General features: G+C 42.1%; 2 protein-coding genes across 5 annotated transcripts in view; both read right to left on the reverse strand.

The window, feature by feature from the left end:
- Window positions 1–507: 507 nt before the first annotated feature.
- The window catches only part of SPMAP2L (sperm microtubule associated protein 2 like), a 79,555-nt gene continuing 57,569 nt past the window's right edge, over window positions 508–22,493 (reverse strand). For 3 of the 4 annotated variants that reach the window (XM_054484676.1, XM_054484677.1, XM_054484675.1), the window contains 4 exons: window positions 20,525–20,639; window positions 8,509–8,640; window positions 4,065–4,240; window positions 1,187–1,959 (listed from right to left, as the gene is read on the reverse strand). In XM_054484676.1, coding sequence (XP_054340651.1) covers window positions 1,845–1,959; window positions 4,065–4,240; window positions 8,509–8,640; window positions 20,525–20,639 — 538 coding nt within the window. In that variant the 3' untranslated portion in view covers window positions 1,187–1,844. Of the gene's footprint in view, window positions 1,960–4,064; window positions 4,241–8,508; window positions 8,641–20,524; window positions 20,640–22,493 lie in introns of all 4 variants that reach the window. The other variant, XM_054484674.1, reaches the window with a different exon arrangement.
- LOC134739415 (glycine dehydrogenase (decarboxylating), mitochondrial-like) lies at window positions 8,976–12,466 on the reverse strand. Its single transcript, XM_063663669.1, is given in 2 exon segments — window positions 8,976–9,991; window positions 9,994–12,466. Coding segments are annotated over 2 exon segments (3,060 nt in total). The 3' UTR covers window positions 8,976–9,404.

Raw genomic sequence — 22,493 nt, forward strand, 5'->3', positions numbered from 1 at the left:
TCTTATTTTTAATTTCAATAGTTTTGGGGATACAGGTAGTTTTTGGTTACATAGATAAGTTATTTAGTGGTGATTTATGAGATTTTGGTGCACTCATCACCCAAGCAGTGTACACTGTACCCATTATGTAATCTTTTATTCCTCACCCCCCTACCAGCCTTCCCTCTGAGTCCCCAAAGTCCATTGTATCATTCTTACGCCTTTGCATCCTCACAACTTAGCTCCCACTTATAAGCGAGAACATACAATGTTTGGTTTTCCCATTCCTGAGTTACTTCACTTAGAATAATGCCTCCAACTCCATCCAAGTTGCTGCAAATGCCATTATTTTGTTTTGTTTTATGACTGAGTAGTATTCCATGGTGTACATATACCACATTCTCTTTATCCACTTGTTGGTTGATGGGCATTTAGGTTGGTTCCATATTTTTGCAATTGTGAATTGTGCTGCTTTAAACATGTGAAACACAGCTAAATTTCTTTTCTTTTCTTTTCTTTTTTTTTTTTGAGATGGAGTCTCGCTATATCACCCGGGCTGGAGTGCAGTGGCGCAATCTCGGCTCACGGCAACCTCTGCCTCCTGGCTTCATGTGATTCTCCTGCCTCAGCCTCCTGAGTAGCTGGGATTACAGGCGTGTACCACCACACCAGGCTAATTTTTGTATTTTTAGTAGAGATGGGGTTTCACCATGTTGGTCAGGCTGGTCTTGAACCCCTGACCTCGTGATCCATCTGCCTCGGCCTCCCAAAGTGCTAGGATTACAGGCATGAGCCACTGTGCCCAGTCACAGCTAAATTTCTAAATAAAAATTTTTGTTTCAAATTCATACTTTATTATATACATTTTATCATCTAATCTTTACAAGAATGCTGCAGGAACCCATTTTCTACATAAAGAAACTGCAGCACAGGGAATTAGGAAGTTTGTTTAAGATCACATACCTGGTAAATAATCCATGACAGAGACAAATTCAGGTTCTATCTGATTCCAAAACTCAAGTTCAAAACTACTATGTGGTATTACCCCTCTGTAACACAAAGACCTTAAAGGTAGAACTCATTCATCTGTAAAATTGGCTTTCAAGTAAGTTCATTTTCATGCAAATCTAGATATGCCCCATAAAAGTTAGTTTAATTTGTAAAATACTGATCTATAGAGAGAATAAAACTCTGGGCAGATGCAATTTTACAGAGAATTTTAATGCTTACCAAACATCTTGCTTTTTCTCTCATTCATGGTAAGTGACTCTGGCATGAGTAAAGGAACAGAGATTGGTGACATCGTCATTAAGGTAACCTGTTCCCTAAATTTCAATTATAAATTGTATTTATAGACTATAAAAAGTATTTCAATTTTTCCAAAAGAGCTTCACTTTTTCAGTGTTTTTTCTAAGTAATAAGGGGATGCTGAAATAACACAAAGAATGATTTCATTTCCCAGGACTTACTGGAGAAGGGACTGAGGCAGGATCAGCTACTGGGGAACATGGAACTCACTGGGAAAGGAAAAGCAAAACCCACAAATATAAGGAAGAGTGTTTCTTCAGGTCAGCTACAGCAATGAGGCAGCCAAGATGCTTGTGAGGAAACAGTAAGGATAACGAGGCAGTCTCTCATTTTCTCATTTATTGCATGCTGGAGTCCTCAAATCTGCTAAAGATTCAGCAACAGGTAACAGCAACAATTGCTATTTAATGATTGTGGTGGTTTTCCCTAAAGGTCTCATTTTGTGGGAGGGGAAGCAAGGGGTGAATGTAAACTGACAGTACCACAACAGGGAACTAAGTCATCTAATATGTGTCCTAGATACATAACCAGGGTCTGACTGTTGTGGCTTTCTGTATTTAACGTCTAAGAGGTTGTGACAACTCCCGGATCCTTTGAGAACACTGTGCTTTCAAAGCAGCTGGCTTGGTTTTAAAGACATCTGGATCATAATACACAATACGCACAGGAGCCCTGAAATAGGGGAAAAAGAAATCAACCTGAAATAAGATGAACAGAGAAGGTGACTAATGTTTCTCAAGCATCCACTGTATGTCATGTACTATGATATTATCCCATTTTATTTTCATGACCTCCACCACAGATGAGGAAATCAAGACTCAGTTAAATGAAGTTAAATGAATGAATTTATGGACAAATCCAGATTTGCATGTCTCTCAGATTCCAAAACCTTTTCTCTTTCCCCAGAAAGTAAATTCAGGAAGTTGCTTAGTCTTGAACTTGAGTTTTGGAATCAGACAGACCTGAGTTTGTATCCCCTATGTATCATTTACCATAACATAATTTGGCAATGTTAAAACAAGCCAGAGTATTCTCTGGTAGACTTAAGAAAATAAAATTTTTGAAGTTGGCCACTCTCAGCACCTTACCACCAAATAATAATTTTGTCACCAGGATAAAACCTTGATAATGCACTTGATCATATTCTTCTCTTTTCTTTATTTTTTATTTTATTGTATTATTCTTTTGAGACAGGGTTTCACTCTGTCATCCAGGCTGGAGTGCAGTGGTGCGATCTCTGCTCACTGCAACCTCCTCCTCCCAGGCTCAAGTGATTCTCCTACCTTGGCCTCTCGAATAGCTGGGACTACAGATGTGCACCACTATGCCCAGATAATTTTTTTGTATTTTTAGTAGAGATGGGTTTTCACCATGTTGCCCAGTCTGGTCTCAAACTCCTGGGCTCAAGTGATCTGCCTGCTTTGGCCTCCCAAACTGCTGGGATTACAGGTATGAGCCAACGCATCTGGCCTCTTCTCTTTAATGAACAGAGAATGAGCTTCATTTCATCTGATGGCAAATTCTTTTTTTTTAAAGGATAAACACATTATAGCATTTTAAACATGTCATTATATAAGACTAGCATATTTCCTTTTCCCTGGGCTCAAGACTTCCACAACTTTTTCTGCCTCTCCTAGGTTTTGCTATTGATGCTTTAAAAGAGGGATCAGATGTTATCCGTCAAGGTAACAAAATTAATTGAGGCTCGGGCAAGTTAAGAGGTCCTCCAAAAAATAAACAGAAATGAGAGGCAATGTTTTTCTTTGTTAATTATATATTCTTATCTATTTGAATTAGGCCAAACACGTACATGATGCAAAACATTGGAAACATACAAAAGCCTATTTACTGAAAAATAAGTCTTCCTCCTATCCCAGTGCCCTAGGCCCCCAAAGGCAACCATTATTACTAGCTTCTTGTATACCCTTCTGAGATACTATAGGCATATGCAAACAAATATATTGCCCATGTCTTTTCTTGCACAAATTGCAACATATTACATGCTGTGCTCTAGAACTTGTTTCACTTAATAATATATGTTAGATAAATAATTCCATACACATACTTATCAGACTGTCTCCTAGATCTTAAGTTTCTTTTTCTTTTTTCCTTTCTCTTTCTTAGAGCCAGGATCTTACTCTGTTGCCTGGGCTGGAGTGCAGTGTTATAGATCATAGCTCACTGTAACTTCAAACTCCTGGGATCAAGCAATGACTTCCTGCCTCAGCCTCCCAAGTTGCTAGAACTACAAGCACATGCCACCACACCTGGCTAATGTTTTGTATTTTTTTGAAGAGATGGGGTCTCACTTTGTTGCCTAGGCTGGTGTCAAACTCCTGGGCTCAAGCGATCTTCCCACCTCTGCCTCCCAGAGTGTTGGGATTACAGGTATGAGCCACCGTGCCTGGCCAATTTTTTTAAAGAATTTTTTGTAGAGACAGGGTCTCACTACGTTCCCCAGGGTGGTCTCCAACTCCCAGCCTCAAGCTATCCTCCCACCTTGGTCTCCCAAAGCACTAGGATTACAGGTGTGATCCACCTGCCCCATCCTAGATCTAAGTTGCAATACCTAGTCCACTAACCTTTTAACTGTAGCCTTATGTTTACGGTAAGAAGACCATAGATGTATCATAATAAATGTAATTCGTTAAGTAAGATGTTTTTGAAATTTTTTTCATATTTCTACAACTCTTTTCATTTGCCTTATTAGGTCAACTTTCTCCATCTCCCCAGAACCCCAGCCCTTCCTGTGCCACTTTAGCCTGAAATTGACATACCTCTTATTTGGATTAGCTAGTTCCTGAATCCTGGGCGATGCTTTGGAATGAGTAGCAGCATAAGATACTGGCCAGTGGGCATCACGGTCAGGTAGATAATCTTGATGAACAGACTTGAACTTCGCTAGAGCTATTGTTCGGGGGCTAGGTTTAGCTATCATGGCAGCAGGAGTTACCTATAGTGGAAACAAAGAGAAACAAAAATATATCCCAAATTTTGCATTTCTCTATGTCTACAGCTGTATCCCTACTTAAGTCACAATCATTTCTCTTCTGGATTACTGCAACAGACACGTAACCGGTCTCTCTGCTTCCATCCTTGCTCCTGTACAATGCGGCCTTCCATGACAGTTACTGAGGGAGAGAATGAACATGTAATGAGTGTGTTCTGTGAGCCAGACAGTGTTCTAAGCTTTACCTAAATCATTCCCACTTAATCATCACAACAACTTCATGAGCTAAGTACTTTCTAAAGCCCAAATCAGATCATATCGCCACCAGGCTTTAAAACCATCCTGGGCCAGGTGCATTGGCTGATACCTGTAATCCTAGCACTTTGGGAGGCCAAGGTGGGCAGATCACGAAGTCAGGAGTCTGAGACCAGCCTGACCAACATGGTGAAACCCCGTCTGTACTAAAAATACAAAAATTAGCTGGGTGTGGTGGCGCGTGCCTGTAATCCCAGCTACTCAGGAGGCTGAGGCAGAAGAATCACCTGAACCAGGGAGTCGGAGGTTGCAGTGAGCCAAGATCATACCACGGCACTCCAGCCTGGCAACAGAGTGAGACTCTGTCTCAAATAAATAAATAAATAAATAAATAAATAAATCCATCCTATTGTTTCCCATCTTGCTAATAATAATACTTAGGCTCAGCCAAGCACAATGGCTTGTGCCTATAATCAATCCCAGCACTTTGGGAGGCTGAGGTGAGCAGATCATTTGAGCCCAGGAGTTCAAGACTAGCCTGGACAAAATAGCAAAACCGCATCTCTACAAAAAAGAAAAAAACATTAGCTGGTTTACATTCCCACCAACAGTGTAAAAGCATTCCTATTTCTCCACAGCCTTGCCAGCATCTGTTGTTTCCTGACTTTTTAATAATCACCATTCTGAATGGTGTGAGACGGTATCTCATTGTGGTTTTGATTTGCATCTCTCTAATGATGAGTGATGTTGAGTTTTATTTTCATATGTTTGTTGGCCACATAAATGTCTTCTTTGAGAAGTGTCTGCAGCACTATTCACAATAGCAAATACCTGGAACCAATCCAAATGCTCATCAATGATAGACTGGATAAAGAAAATGTGGTACATACACACCATGGAATACTATGCAGCCATAAAAAAGAATGAGATCATATCTTTTGCAAGGATATGGATGGAGCTGGAAGCCATCATCCTCAGCAAACTAACACAGGAACAGAAAACCAAACACTGCATGTTTTCACTCATAAGTAGGAGTTGAACAATGAGAAAGCATGGACACAGAGACGGGAACAACACACACCAGGGCCTGTCAGGGGCAGGGGCTGTGTAAGGGGAGGGAGAGCATTAGGACAAATAGCTAATGCATATGGGGTTTAAAATCTAGGTGACAGGTTGATAGGTGCAGCAAACCACCATGGCACATACACACCTATGTAACAAATCTGCACATTCCGCACATGTATCCCGGAACTTAAAGTGAAAAAAATTAAAAATAATAATAATAATAATTTTGAGCAAAAAAAATTAGCTGGGCATGGTGGTGCATGTCTGTGGTCACAGCTACTCAGAAGGCTGAAGTGGGAGGATCACTTGAGCCCAGGGAGGTTGAGGCTACAATAAGCTGTGATAGCACCACTGCTCTCCAGCCTGGGTGAGAGAGTGAGATCCTGTTTCAAAATAATAATAATAATTATATACATATATATATACACACACTTAGTGTATTCTATTTTCATACTGCTATGAAGAAATATCTGAGATGGGGTAATTTATTAAGAAAAAGAGGTTTAATGGAATCACAATTCCATTGGGGAGTGGCTGGGGAGGCCTCACCATCATGGCAGAAGGCAAAGGAGGAGCAAAGGCACATCTTACATGGTGGTGGGCAAGAGAGTGTGAGAGCCCAGCGAAGGGGGAAGCCCCTTATAAAACCATCAGATCTCATGAGAACTCACTCACTATCAGGAGAACAGCATGGGGGAAACCACCCCCATGATTCAATTAACTCCACCTGGTCCTTCCCTTGACATGTGGGATTATTACAATTCAAGGTGAGATTTGAGTGGGGACACAGAGCCAAACCCTATCACTTAGGCTCCTTCTGTGGTCTACAAGGCCCTATGTGATCTGCCTGCTGCCGCACCCCTCTGACCTCATCTTCCTCCCCTCCTCCCCTTGATCCCTGTGATTCCAGCCACACAGAGCTCCTGGACCAGCTCCTTCCCTCTCAGGACCTTTGCACTTGCTAGTTCTCCTTGAAAAAAAACTTCCCTCAGCCTTGGCTTGGCTTCCTCTCCCTCACTCAAGTCTCTAGACTCACATATTACATTCTTCAAGGAGGTCTTCCCTGACCAGCCAAGACAAGTCAGCCTAATTACCTTCTTCTGCAGGACTTACTTAATCTTCTTCATAGCATATGTCAACACCCACATTAGCTCATTTATCACTTTGTTTATTATTGTCTGTATTTCTCCCCATTAGAATATAAGCTGCTCAAGGGGAATTACTTGTTTGCTAAAAGCTAAAATTGGCTCTGGCACATAGTTGGTGCTGAATAAACATATATTGACTGACTCCTTTTGGTATTACTTTAAAAACCATATCTACCAGATTGCCTTTCTGTTATGTTGCTTTATTGGTAAAATATCTAGGATGACATCTACTACTCTCTTTTAAATGTTCACTCAAAAGAATTAGAGTGGGGCTAGCCATGATGGCTCACACCTATAATCCTAGCACTTTGGGAGGTTGAGGCACAAGGATCACTTGAGCTCAGGGGTTCCAGACCAGCCTGGGCAATATAGTGAGACCCCTGTCTCTACAAAAAAATTTTAAAAACTTGGGGGTGGTGGCACATGCCTGTAGTTCCAGCTGCTCAGGTGGCTGAGGTGGGAGGATCACTTAAGCCCAGAAGGTTGAGGCTGCAGTGAGCCATGATCGTGCTGCTGCACTCCAGCCTGGGTGACAGAGCAAGACAGTGTCAAAAAAAAAAAAAAAAAACACCACCACCACAAAAAACAAACAAAAGAATTAGGGTGGACAGCTAACACCACTCTCAGTAGTCTTGAAAGTGTTCTGCACTGCACTGGTGCAGATTTGTTTCGGGTTCTAAGACTATGATTTTCTGCAGTGGTATTCCTTTTTTCTAAAGACCTTAAAAAATAAAATAAACCCAAACAATCCTAGCAATTAAGGAAAGATCTGCATTACTTCCATTTTTACATATCAAAAAACTGAGAATAAAGTCATTTGCCTGACAGTCACAAGTCACTTCAGTAAACTTAAGACACTCGTCCAAAGGTTTCTGATTCCCAGAATGGTTTTCTTTCCTAATAGAATTCCATATGAAATCCTCAGTTTCCTTGAAACAGGGTGAAACTGGTCCCACCTCTTTTGGCAACACGATCATTAGATATTTTTTGAAAACCCAACTGGAATAGGGCACCAAGTTGGCACTGCAATTGATGGTGGGGAATGTCAAGGATGAAGAGGGAGGGAAGCCATCAGAGGTTCCAGGCTCTGTGCTGAGTGCCATGACTTACCTGTTATTGCTCAACACAGCAGACCACTCAGTGAGGACGGCTATCTCCAGAATTCTCTAGCTCACCTTGCTCCACCCAACTTCAAGTGCATCCCAGCTTTAGTACTTTAGCATGTACTCTTCCCTTTACTGGAATATTCTTCTAGATCTTCACTTGGTTGACTCCTTATCAGTCAGGTTTCAGCTCAAATGTTCCTTCCTTAGAGAGGCCTTCACTGACTACCATAGGCAAAGTATCTTACCACCCCACCCCACAGTCATTCATTTTCTGTGTTATTTTCTTCATAGCATTTAGCATGGTCTGACATTATCTGTTGACTAATTTATTGTTTGTCTCCCCTGATTAGCATAGAGCTCCAAGTTGTTCACTGGGATCACTGCCTGGCTCACAGTGGGCATCCAAATATTTGTTGAATGAATAAGGCTCAGGAAGTTTGTCCCAACGTCATAGAGCTTGTAGTGACGAGGCTGCGATTTGAATCCAGCTCCAAAACTGAACTCCAAAGCCCATGCTCTTGGTGCTCTACTCTTTTCCCTCTCTCCCTATCATGTAGCTAGTCTCTCTTCCTGCCACAGACCACTCTTCCCAGATTCTCTTTTCCAGTGACTTTGGGCTATGCCCTGTAGAGGCAAAATAGCACCCTAGGAGCAGCCAAAAAGTGAGCTGAAGGATACCAAGGTAGTGATGGCTTACAGGACGGATGGGCAGTTCACTTCTTTGTCTTTCATAGCACAGACCCTCTAACTTGATCCTTGGGTGGGCGAGCTCTACAATTCTTGGAGTTGCAATCGCACTCAGGGTAGAAAGTGAAATCTTGGTTTGCATCTAGGGGAGAAAAATAAAACAGTACTTGTAAGCATCAAATAATAAACACCATCTAGTTCAAGATTACAAAGTATAATTTGACCTCTGGGCCAGACTCTCAACACTCCAGCAGAAAGGGTGGGAATCTTGCAGTAACCTATAATCACAGCTGGAAGGATCAATTTCTATCTTTCTCAAACTAGATTGCATGGATTCCAACGTAGCTTTTCTTTTTTTTTTTCCAATCAAAATGTTTTTATTAGAATACTAATAAATGCAGATAAAAGAAAACCTCACACAGAAAAAGAGGAAAACACTCAGAAATGTGATTATAGATTAGGCATATTGAAGGAAAAAGAGTTCTTCAGGGTATACAAAATGTAAACATTTGCCCTGGGATTTCCCACAGATGGCACAGTCCACATGGACTCTTTTGGAACAAAAAAAATGTCTATTAGGTCTCCAGGATAGCCTCTATAACGTCTGCAAACTTGCCACATTAAAAGTTAAAGTTCCTAAAACTTTCTATGCAAAACACAAAATGGCTCCCAATCCAGGCAACTGGCACACGTGGAAGCAGAATACCAAAGCAAATCTGTCTTCCAACCATCAGCTTCGACTCCCTCCAGCTACTGTATTTACATTTACCTTGACAGAGATTACAGAGATATACACAGTATATAAAACTCCTACTTGAGGCTGGGGTGGGAGATGAAATCTTTCTTGCTTATCAAATGCTCTGGGGAGAGGCATCAAATCAGTCCTTTAAACTTAGGGAGAGAGGACTAAGAAGAGGCCCTCTTTTGTTCAGAAAATGGAGACTCATAAACTTCCATGGGTGGGCAGGTACAAACCAGGTGCTGATCTCCATATATGTCATCAATCCGGGCAATCATTGGCCAGAATTTGTTCTCTGGTTTCACGAAGGGGAGTGGGAATGCTGCCACCTCTCTGGAATAAGGTCGGTCCCAGTGGGAAGATGTAATGCAGGTCAGGGAGTGTGGAGACATCTTCAGCGGATTGACCCTGGGGTCGATGCGGCCCTCCTCAATGTCAGCAATTTCCTGCCGAATGCTGATCATGGCATCACAGAAACTGTCCAGCTCTGCCTTGTCCTCCGACTCAGTGGGCTCAACCATGAGGGTCCCTGCCACAGGCCAGGGCACGGTAGGGGCATGAAATCCATAATCCTGGAGTCTCTTGGCCACATCCACAGCCTCAATATTTGCAGACTTTTTGAAGGGTCTCGTGTCCAAAATAAATTCATGACCCACATAACCTCTTGCACCCCTGAAAAGAATTCTGTAGTGTTTTTCTAATCGCTTGGCCATGTAGTTGGCATTTAATATCACAGTTTCTGTGACTTGTTTAAGCCCTTGCCTCCCATCATCTTGATATAAGCCCAGGAAATGGGCAAGATGGAACTGGAGCCCCATGGGGCCTCACTGACTGTTCCCACAGGACAGGCATCCTCATTCCGCTTTAGTGAAATGATGGGATGGTTGGCCAAAAATGGGGCAAGATGTTTCTTCACTCCGATGGGCCCCATGCCAGGACCACCTCCTCCGTGGGGAAAGCAGAAGGTCTTGTGAAGATTTAGGTGCGAGACATCAGACCCAAAGTCTCCAGGGTGACAGATTCCCACCTGAGCATTCATATTTGCCACGTCTAGGTAGACCTGTCCTCCATGTTGATGGATGAGGTCACACATGTCACTGATGTTCTCTTCAAACACCCCACTGGTGGATGGGTATGTAATCATGATGGTTGCTAGGTTCTCCTTGTGCTTATCCACCATGGCCTTGAGGTGAACTGCATCGATATTCCCACATTTATCCACCTCCACAGGCTGAATCTTCATGCCTGCTATGTGGGCACTTGCTGGGTTGGTCCCATGTGCTGATTTTGGAATGAGGCAAACCGTTCTGTGCCTCTCTCCTTTCTGATTTAAGTAGGCTCGGATAGTGGCCAGTCCAGCATATTCTCCCTGGGCTCCGCTGTTTGGCTGGAAACAGACCTGGTCATAACCTGTGAGTTCACACAAATCCTTCTCAAGCTCTCGGAAAAGCTGCTGATATCCTTGAGCTTAGTCCAGAGGCACAAAGGGGTGGATGTTTGCAAATTCTTTCCATGTCATAGGTGCGAGTTCAGACGAACTGTTCAGTTTCATGGTGCAGGATCCCAGTGGAATCATGCTGTGAACAAGGGAAATGTCTTTATTTTCCAGTTTCTTCATATACCGGACAATATTTGTTTCAGAGTGGTAGCTGTTGAACACTTGATGGGTGAGGAACGGGCTGGTCCTCTTGAACACAGACCCTGGAATACCTCTGCACTCCTCTCCTATGCTTTCAGCAACCAGTTCTGCAGATGACTCACAACCAAAGATCCACAACAAATCGTCCAGATCTTTTTCATTGACTGTTTCATCAAGAGAAATACCAAGTGTACCATCCTCAAAAAGCCGAAAATTGATCTGCCACTGAGCAGCCCTGCCCAAGACCTCCTTCACTGAGCAGCCACACTGAATCTTCAAGGTATCAAAGAACAGGTCATGCTGGAGTTGATGCCCTGCTCGCTTGAGACCTTCTGACAAAATCAAAGTGGCATTGTGTACCCTCCTAGCAATATGCTCCAGCCCATGGGAACCATGGTAGATTGCAAACATGGCTGCCATATTCACCAAGAGGGCCTGAGCTGTACAGATGTTGCTGGTAGCCTTGTCTCTCCGAATGTGTTGCTCCCTGGTTTGGAGAGCAAGACGATACACTTCTTTCCCAGTGGCATCTCTTGTTACCCCCACCATTCTTCCAGGCATCATTCTCACCAAGCTTTCTCGGACAGCAAAAAATGCTGCATGGGGTCCCCCATAGCCCAGTGGCACTCCAAATCTCTGGGAGCTGCCCAGGGCAATGTCTACCCCAAATTCTCCAGGTGGCCTCAAGATGCACAAAGCTAAAAGGTCAGTAGCACAGCAGGCCAGGCCCCCACTCTGATGAGCTCTCTCCACGAGTTCCGTAAGGTCTTCCACCTTCCCCTCTGTGTCTGGGTCCTGGAACAACACTCCGCTGACATCTTTTCTACTGAAGTCCATTTCACAGGGTAACTTCAGCTCAATGAGGACTCCAGTATATTTGGCTCCAGTCTGGACAACAGCTATTGTCTGTGGGTGGCAACAGGGGTCAACAAAAAATTTCCTCCTCTTGTTGTGTCTGTAGCACAGCTGCAGTGCCTCTGCAGCTGCAGTCCCCTCATCCAGCAGGGATGCATTGGCCATGTCCAGGCCTGTGATGTCACACACCATGGTCTGGTAGTTGAGTAAACTCTCCAGTCTCCCCTGAGACACCTCAGGCTGGTATGGAGTATACTGGGTGATCCATTCTGAGTTCTCCAGTAAGTTCCGGAAAATCGTCTGTGGCACTGAGCAGTTATAATGGCCCATGCCAATATACGATCTCCAGATCTGGTTTTTGCTTGAAATGGCATGCAGAGTTGCAAGGATTTCATTTTCACAAACAGGGTCTTCCATTTTCAAGGGTCTTTTCAAACGGATGTTGGCAGGGACCGTCTTCTCGATCAATTCGTCAATGCTCGCCAGCCCCAAGGTCTGCAGCATCTCTCTCTGGTCTTTGTCCCCAGGGCCGGTGTGCCTCCGAGCGAAGTCGTCTTGTCTGGGCAGAAGGCGCTCCAGGAGGCGCAAGGCCCCAGCCGCGGCGCTGTCCCCGCCGCCACTGCTGCTGTCCCGGCCCCGCAGCGCCCAGCACAGCCCCGATCCCCCAGCCAGGCGGCGGCCGCCCCCGACCCCGCGGCCCAGGCGCAGCCCCCACGCCCTGGCACAGGACTGCATGGCCGCGGCCACCGTCCCCTGCCCCGGCCTGCAAGGGTCAGCCGCGCTCTAGGCCCCTCTCCTGGCCTCGGTCCCCCAGGTGGCGGCTGCGTCCGGCCTGGAGCCCCTTTCGCTGGACCGCCGGCCGGACAGATGGATGGACGCTCGCGGGCAATGAATGGGCGCTGCGCTCAACCAAGACACCCGTGCAAAGTTGTGGCTCCCCAACGTAGCTTTTCAAGAACTTAACTGTTAAACTAAAGGCATTGAGGCAATAGCAAATAACTGATTCAGAGATAAATGGTAATGATAAACTCAGCCAAGAGGCCAGGCTCAGCCCCACCAAAAAAGAATGCTATAAAGCAGCGGTCCCCAACCTTTTGGACACCAGGGACCAGTTTCGTGGAAGACAATTTTTCCATGGGCAGTGTTGGGAAAAGGATGGTTTAGGGATGAAACTGTTCCAACTTGGATAATCAGGCATTAAATTCTCATAAGGAGAGCACAACCTAGATCCTTTGCATGCACAGTTAACAATAGGGTTCACGCTCCTATGAGAATCTAATGCCACTGCTGATCTGACAGGAGATGGAACTCAGGTAGTAATGGTCACTCACCCTCCTGCTCACCTCCTACTGTGCTGCCTGATTCCTAACAGGCCACGGACCGGTATTGGTCCACAGCCTAGGGGTTGGGGATCCTTGCTATAAAGGGTGACTTAGCTTTGTTCGTAATTATTTTTGCCCTTTGGGAATGGGGGCTCATATTATCACAAATCACCATGCTTAAAGTGAATTTAAGTGTCTCTCTTCTAATTGGAATAGATAAGAAAAAGAAGCCAAAGCCAATAAGAAGAAAAGCAGAACCATACATCTCCCCACTAGACTCTCAGGTTATTTTTCACTATCTGAATTGTGGAAATTTGTCCAAATTACATGGTCTTCTATTTAAATTACTTGTATTCAAAATCAAAGCTTACCACAAAACTTTGAAGGAAAATATAATCAATAACTGGAAATAAAATGGGGCTTTAACTGTGGGTTAAAATTCCTTCCTGTGCTGTTTAATTGATGATGATGATTATGATGATGATGATACTAATACTGACAGTGTTTCACATGTTTTATGTGTTAGTCTTGTGTATTAGTCAAATTTTACATGTTTTGTGTATTAATCAAATTCCTTTTTGTGCTATTTAATTGATGATGAAGATCATGATCATGATACTAACACTGACAGTGTTTCACATGTTTTGTGTATTAGTCTATTCTTGCATTGCTATGAAGACCTACCTGAGACGGGGTAATTTGTAAAGTGAGGTCTTGTTGGCTCATGGTTCTGCAGGGTGTACAGGTGGCATGGCTGGGGAGGCCTCAGGAAATTTACAATCATGGTGGAGGGGCAAAGGGGAAGCACATCTTACATGGTGGGAACAGGAGACAGAGCAAAGGGGAAGGTGCTACACACTTTTAACAACCAAATCTCCTGAGAACTCACTCACTATCACAAGAACAGCAAGGAGGAAATCCACTCTCATGATTCAATTACCTCCCACCAGACCCCTCCTCCAACACTGGGGATTATAATTCTACATGAGATTTGGATGGGGACACAAATCAAACCATAACATATTGAATCATTTATTCATCACCTCGGGTATCATTTTTATTTCTAATTCTCTCAGACAGCAAGAGATTGGTCTCTAAGACACCAAGGTATTGTGAGATTCATTAATTTATTTAAGTTTACATGGTAAGAGGTAGAGGTAACATTCAAACTGAAGATCCTACCTCTTTGTACGACACAACGAAGTACTAAGTAAACACTGTAAGCATTTTAAAGCATGAATAAAGCTTTCTCTCCTCTCAGCCTCTGGGAAAATGAAAGAAATATATGACAACCATTGCTTTCAATTAAGGCTTACGATCTAAAAAGACTTAAAATAATCATGTACTTATTCAATTTATTAAACAAATATTTCTTAGTCAATTATAGTATGTAAGACACAACAAGGAATAATAAGATACAGTTCCTTTCCTTAATGTAATTTTCAACTTAGAAAGAACCATAAGGCTGGGTGTGGTGGATCATGCCTGTGACATCAGCAGTTTGGGAGGCTGAGGCAGGAGGATGGATTGAGGCCAAGAGCCTTTTCAGATAACTGTGGATATTCTTCCTCGATACTACAACTTGAAAAATGCTAGTTTCTTAAATGGTAGCTGCAAAAAGTACCATTTGAAACTATGTGAATGAACTTTTTATACTTTATTACCTTACAATCCATTTGCTTATCTTGCACATTGAATGAACCTTTTAGCCATGCATAATTTTGAACTTAATACCTAGGTTTCACACCAGGGATGCAGGAGTGGTTTAACACATGCAAGTCAATAAATGTGATACACCACATAACCAGAATTAAAAACAAAAATCATATGATCATCTCAATAGATGAAGAAAGAGCATTTGACAAACTCTCCAAAACTCTCCAAAATCCAGCAAACTCTCAGCAAAATTGGCATACAAGGGACATAACAATGTAATAAGAACCCTCTATGACAAACCCACAGCCAACATAATACTGAATGGGGAAAAGTTGAAAGCTCTCTGAGAACTGAAATGGGACAAGGATGCCCACTGTCACCACTCCTCTTCAACATAGTACTGGAAGTCCTAGCCAAAGCAATCAGACAAGAGAAAGAAATAAAGCGTATCTAAATCAGTAAAGAGGAAGTCAAACTGTTATTGTTTGCATGACATGATCATTTACCTTGAAAACCCTAAAGACTCCTCCAGAAAGCTCCTGGAACTACTAACAGAATTCAGCAAAGTTTCTGGATACAAGATTAATGTATACAAATCAGTAGCTCTTCTATGCACCAACAGTGACCAAGCAGAGAAACAAATCAAGAACTCCACCACTTTTACAATAGCTGCAAAAAAAACAAAAAACAAAAAACAAAACAAAACAAAAAACCCCACACACACAAAAACAAAACAACAACAACAACAAAACCCAAAACAACAACAACAAAAAAAAAACCTTAGGAATATACCTAACCAAGGAGTCAAAAGACCTCTACAAAGAAAACTACAAAACACTGTTGAAAGAAATCACAGATGACACAAACAAATGGAAACACATGCCATGCTCATGGATGGGTAGAATCAATATTGTGAAAACAACCATACCACCAAAAGCAATCTACAAATTCAATGCAATCCCCATCAAAATACCACCATCATTCTTCACAAAATTAGAAAGAACAATTCTAAAATTCATATGGAACCAAAAAAGAGCCTGAATAGCTGAAGCAAGACTAAGCAAAAAGAACAAATCTGGAGGCCTCACACTACCTGATTTCAAACTATACTATAAGGCCATAGTCACCAAAACAGTATGGTGCTGGTATAAAAATAGGCACATAGGCCAGGTGCAGTGGCTCACACCTGTAATCCCAGCACTTTGGGAGGCCAAGGCAGGCAGATCACTTGAGGTCAGGAGTTCGAGACCAGCCTGGCCAACATGGTGAAACTCTGCCCCAACTAAAAATATAAAAATTAGCCAGGTGTGGTGGTGGGCACCTGTAATCCCAACTACTCAGGAGGCTGAAGCAGGAGAATCACTTGAACCTGGGAGGCGGAGATTGCAGTGAGCTGAGATTGCGCCACTGCACTCCAGCCTGGGTGACAGAGCAAGACTCCATTTCAAAAAGAGAAAAAAAAAATAGGCACATAGACCAATGGAAAAAATAGAGAACCTAGAAATAAGCCCAAATACTTGCAGCCAACTGATCTTTGACAAAGCAAACAAAAGCATAAAGTGGAGAAAGGACACCCTGTTCAACAAATGGTGCTGGGATAATTGGCTAGCCACAAGTAGGAGAATGAAATGGGATCCTCATCTCTCACCTTATACAAAAATAAACTCAAGATGGATTAAGGACTTAAACCTAAGACCCAAAACTATAAAAATTCTAGAAGACGGCAGGACACGGTGGCTCACGCCTGTAATCCCAGCACTTTGGGATGCTGAGGTGGGCAGATCACCTGAGGTTGGGAGTTCGAGACCAGCCTAACCCATATAGAGAAACCCCATCTCTACTAAAAATACAAAATTAGCCTGGTGTGGTGGTGCATGCCTGTAATCCCAGCTACTTGGGAGGCTGAGGCAGGCAAATTGCTTGAACCTGGAAGGCAGATGTTGCAGTGAGCCAAGATCGCACCATTGCACTCCAGACTGGGCAACAAGAGTGAAACTCCGTCTCAAAAAAAAAAAAAAAAATTCTGGAAGATGACACTGGAAAAACCCTTCTAGACATTGGCTTAGGCAGGGATTTCATGACCAAGAACTCAAAAGCAAATGCAATAAAAACAAAGATAAATAGCTGGGACTTAATTAAACTAAAGAGCTTTTGCACAGCAAAGAACAGTCAGCAGAGTAAACAGACAACCCACAGAGTGGGAGAAAATTTTCACAATCTATACATCTGACAAAGGACTAATATCCAGAATCTACAATGAACTCAAATCAGTAAGAAAAAAACAAACAATCCCATTGAAAGGTGGGCTAAGGACATGAACAGACAATTCTCAAAACAAGATATACAAATGGCCAACAAACATATGAAAAAATGCTCAACATCACTAATGATCAAGGAAACGCAAATCAAAACTACAATGCGATACCAGCTTACTCCTGCAAGAATAGCCGTAATCAAAAAATCTGAAAACAGTAGATGTTGGTGTGGATGCAGTGATCAGGGAACACTTCTACACTGCTGGTGGGAATGTAAACTAGTACAGCCACTGTGGAAAACAGTGTGGAGATTCCTTAAATAACTAAAAGTAGAACTACCATTTGATCCAGCAATCCCACTGCTGGGTATCTACTCAGAGGAAAATAAGCCCTTATTTGAAAAAGATACTTGCACATGCATGTTTATAGCAGCACAATTCAGAATTGCAAAATCATGGAACCAACACAAATGCCCATCAATCAACAAGTGGATAAAGAAACTGTGGTATATGTATAGGATGGAATACTACTCAGCCATAAAAAGCAATGAATTAACAACATTTGCAGTGACCTGGATGAAATTGGAGACGATTATTCTAAGTAAAGTAACTCAAGAATGAAAAACCAAACATTGTATGTTCTCACTGATATGTGGGAGCTAAGCTATGAGGACGCAAGGCATAAGAATGATACAATGGACTTTGGGGACTTGGGGGGAAGAGTGGGAGTGGGGTGAGGGATAAAAGACTACAAATATGGTGCTGTGTAGACTGCTTGGGTGATGGGTGCACCAAAATCTCACAAATCACCACTGAAGAACTTACTCATGTAACCAAACACTACCTGTACCCCAATAACTTATGGAAAAATCACAAAAAAAGAAAAAAGTTGAATGAAGAAATCAATCAAAGGACCAAGGAAGAATGGATAAAGTACAATTGTTTTATGCACTGTAAAATGAGTAAGTTGAATGAAAATAAAGTGTAAAAGGTAAATTTATAAAATAAACACTTTAGGGGTAGCTATGTAAAAAAAATTATTTAGGGCTCTTAAAATTAATTGTTAAAAACTCCTGGAATTATAAATAAAATAACAAAACTTGCAAGCCAAACTTAAAAGCCTAAGAAAAATCAACTTTTAAATTTGAAAATTTAAAAATGAGACTATTGATTATTTATAGCATACCTCTAAACAGTCTTTTCTGCATATAAAATCCATGCTCAAGGATACCTAAAAAGCTTACATCATCGGGTGTGGCAGTTTTTTTTAAGTGCCTATAAATTCTTTGACACTTCTGTCAGTTGAGAGGTGGGGTTTGTGTCGCTGCCCCCTTGAATCTGGCCAGACTTGTAACTACAACAATAAACAGAGTATGACTGCTGTAACGTTATGTGACTTCTAAGGCCAAGCCATAAAAATCATGCAGCTTCCACCTGTTCTCTCAAAATATTCACCCTTGAGACACTTCATATTAGTATATTCCTTCTCAGAACAGCTCTCCTGACAAGAAAGGTCTAAGCCACATGGAGAGATCATATGAAGGAACTCCTACAGATATTCCCAACTGAGCCTATCCAGCTTTTAGATTATCCCAGCCTGGGCACCACACGCAGGTGTTATTGTGGACTGACTGTTTGTGTCCCTCTGAAATTCACATGTTGAAGCCCAAACCACCAGTGATTGAATTAGGAGATGGGGCACTTTGGGTAGTAATTAGATTTGGATGAAGTCATGAGACTGGAGCCCCCATAATAGAATTAGTGTCATTATAAGAAAAGGAAGAGAGACCAGAGATCTTTCTCTCTGAGAACCTACAAAGAAGAGGCCATGTGAGTATACAGCAAAATCCTGGTTGTCTGCAAGCCAGGGAGTGGGCCCTCACCAAGAAAAGAATATGCCAGTATCTTAATCTTGGACTTCCCAGGCTTCAGAACTGTGAGAAATAAATATCTTTTGTTTAATTTACCCAGATGATGGTTTTAGGTTACAGCAGCCCAAGCTGACTAAGACAAGTGTAAAGGAGCCTCCAGATGATTCCAGCCCCCCACCATTTCAGACACCCACGGCTTACAGATTTCCCAGCTGAGGCCCCAGACATCATGGAGCAGAGAAAAGCCATACCTGCTTTCCCAGTCAGAATTTCTCAGTCATAAAATCCTTGAACATAATAAAATCATTGTTGTTTTATGCTAAGTTTGGGGATGGTTTGGCATAAAGCAACAGACACCTAGATGAGAACTTTAAGTCTGGGTTCTCTGTATTGGTTTTAGATTATCTGGAGTTTGTTTTCCAAACTGATTATATTTAAAGGCATTAATGATCCTATTGCTAGTGGTGAAAAAAAATACACTGTAGTCCATGGCGTGCAGTGGCAAAACAGAAAGCAAGGCTTGGGTGATGAAGCAGCTGCTGCAAGCAAACATTTTAGTGAAATAAGTGCAGTAGGATTGCTTGGTTGCTTCTAAGTGAACTGAAGAACTTGAGAAAAGAAAATGGTAAGTTCAGGCCTTTAAAATCCAACTGTAGGACAGGTGCAGTGGCTCACACCTGTAATCTCAGCATTTGGGAGGTCAAGGTGGGAGGATCGCTTGAGCCCAGGAATTCAAGACCAGCCTGAACAACATAAGGAAACTTTGTCTCTACAAAAAATGTAAAAATTAGCCAGCTGATTGTGGTGGCATGCACCTGTGGTCCCAACTATTCAGGCCGGGGTAGGAGGATCACTTGAGCCTGGGAGGTCAAAGCTGCAGTGAGCTGTGATCACATGACTGCATTCCAGCCTGGGGGACAGAGTGGGATCTTGTCTTAAAAAATAAAAAAATAAAATCCCATGGTAATGTCCACATACAGAACCAGAAAGCTTCTATGACTTCCCTAAAATTTTGAAAGCCTTATCTTCTAATAGCACAGGGCTGAACATTCTGAAAACCAGACCCAGAATCTAATTTTGTGAGTGGGTGAATTACAGTGAAAATTGAATTTCCAAATTTGAACAGTCTTTTATGTTAAAGTTAGATCAATGATTGGACAAGAGTGGGGCCTTCAACATTGGAATGGGGATATATGGGCAGATTCCAATGAAGCTGGGGACTTTAAACCCCAAAATATTGCTGACCCTCCCTTGCTATTAGAATCAACCTTTCCTCTATCTGAAGAGGTTAGACCCTCCTTGCCTAAAGAACCCCTAGAGGCTTCCCCTATCATAGACATATTCCAGGGAACTGCTGACTTGCCCCTATTATACCTCATTGCTTCTAGATGTATAACCAGACTCAAGTCCCAGCTGCCATAACAGCATTCCACAGGCTTCTTCACCAGTTCCCACAATTGCTGAAGGGCTAATCTCTATAATAAATCCTGTATTCTACAACATCCATAGTGGTTCTGCTTCTCTGATCCAATCCTGACTGATACGTTAGGCATGGAGGAAAGAGTCAGAAAAGTTCATTTGATAAGAGGGAAAAATAAACAGGAAGAAAGGAAAACACATCTAGAAAAAGAGGGTAGGTAGCATGTTACAAGTCAATTAGGAACTGTTTCTTCCACAAGGGCACACTTACTTTTCTTGAAGGATGATAGTTTGGGTCTGTGCCTTTGGCTACTGAGAGTTGTAATATCCGGGGAGAAGGATCAGAGATTCGAAGAGAATCTCTTGCTGAGTTATCACTAAAGGGTCTATATGCAAATGGAAACATGAAATATTATAACTGTTGGATGGAGAAACAACAATTGGATTTTCCATTGCTACAATCAACTTCTAATCGATTATATACACTGCTTCTATCTTAGGAACATCTATCCCACAGTCATGCTCTTTCTATCAGACTGGTGTTTCTTAAAATTTTTTTACTATGATCCACAGTAAGAAGTACATTTTTTCAGCACAGTGGCTCATGTCTGTAATCCCAAAAGGCATCCCAACATGTCTGTAATCCCTCTGCCTTGAAAGGTGGAGGTGGGAGGATTGCTTGAGGCCTAGAGTTTGAGACCAGCCAGGCAAACACGGTGAGATCCTGTCTCTACAAAAACTAAAAAAATTAGCCAGGTGTGGTGGCATGTGCCTGTAGTCCCAGCTACTTGCAAGGCTGAGGCGGGAGGATCACTTGAGCCCAAGAGGTCAAGGCTGCAGTGAGCCAAGATTGCATCACTGCACTCCAGCCTGGGTGACAAAGTGAGACCCCAGTCTCAAAAAAAAAAAACTGTACATTTTATATTGTGATACAGTATATGTAAATGTGTGTCTGTGTATCTGAAACCAAAATTATTATGAAATAATACTTACCCTATACAATGCATTCTAATTTTTAAATTTTAATTTAATTTCATCATTAAAAAACTGGAATTGATTTTATGATCTGATACGAATGAATTGTGACCTTCATTATGAAAAACACTTCATTTTATACCAATTCCTCCTCTTAAATCTCTGAAATAAAAATTCCAGTCACCACTGAGGGCCCCTCTGCAATGGCCAGTCTCCTCTGTAGTATGATTTGAGATAGTGCTAGTCATAACTGCCAGCCACTTGGCCAATTTTCATAGGCTGCTCCCTACATATTTCTTTCCCTAATCAAAAACCTACCAATTAAATGACAAACCTATGAGCCTAATATGGAAAATATTTTTTTCTCAAATAAATACATGATTACTCTCTAGGGGTAGGCTATTAGTTTGGGTTTTGTTTTTTTGCTGAGATACAATCAACATACCAGAAAATTTACCCTTTTAAAGTATACAATTCAGTGGTTTCTAAAATATTCACAAAGGTATGCAACCACCACCACTATCTAATTTCAGAATCCTGGGAACCACTAATCTACTTTCAGTCTCTATGGATTTGGATCTATGGATTGGCCTATTCCGGAATTTCTTTTTTTTTTTTTCCTTTTTTTTTTTTTTTTTTTCAGATGGAGTCTCGCTCTGTCACCCAGGCTGGAGTGCAGTAGCACTATCTGGGCTCACTGTAACCTCTGCCTCCTGGGTTCAAGCGATTCTCCTGCCTCAGCCTCCCAAGTAGCTGGGATTACAGGCACACACCACCATGCCTGGCTAATTTTTGTATTTTTTAGTAGAGATGGGGTTTCATCATGTTGGCCAGGCTGTTCTCGAACTCCTGACCTCAAGTGATCTGCCCACCTCAGCCTCCCAAAGTGCTGGGATTACAGGTGTGAGCCACTGCACTCGGCCAGGAATTTCAAATAAATAGACTCATATAAATATGTAGCCTTTTGTGTCTGCCTTCCTTCACTTAGCATGTTTAGAAGATTCATGTATCAATACTTCATTCTTTTTTATGGCTGAATAATATTCCATTGTATGGATTGCCACATTTTGTTTATCCATATCCATTGATGAACATTTGAATTGTTGCCAGTTTTTGGCTATTATGAATAATGCTGCTAGGAATATTTGTGTACCAGTTTTGTGTGAATGTATGTTTTTAATTATCTTGGGTACATGTCTAGGAGTCTAATTGCTGGCTTATATAATAACTCTATATTTAACATTTTGAGGCACTGAAAAACTGTT

Source organism: Pongo pygmaeus, chromosome 3 (assembly GCF_028885625.2).
Source record: "Pongo pygmaeus isolate AG05252 chromosome 3, NHGRI_mPonPyg2-v2.0_pri, whole genome shotgun sequence".
NCBI lineage: Eukaryota > Metazoa > Chordata > Mammalia > Primates > Hominidae > Pongo > Pongo pygmaeus.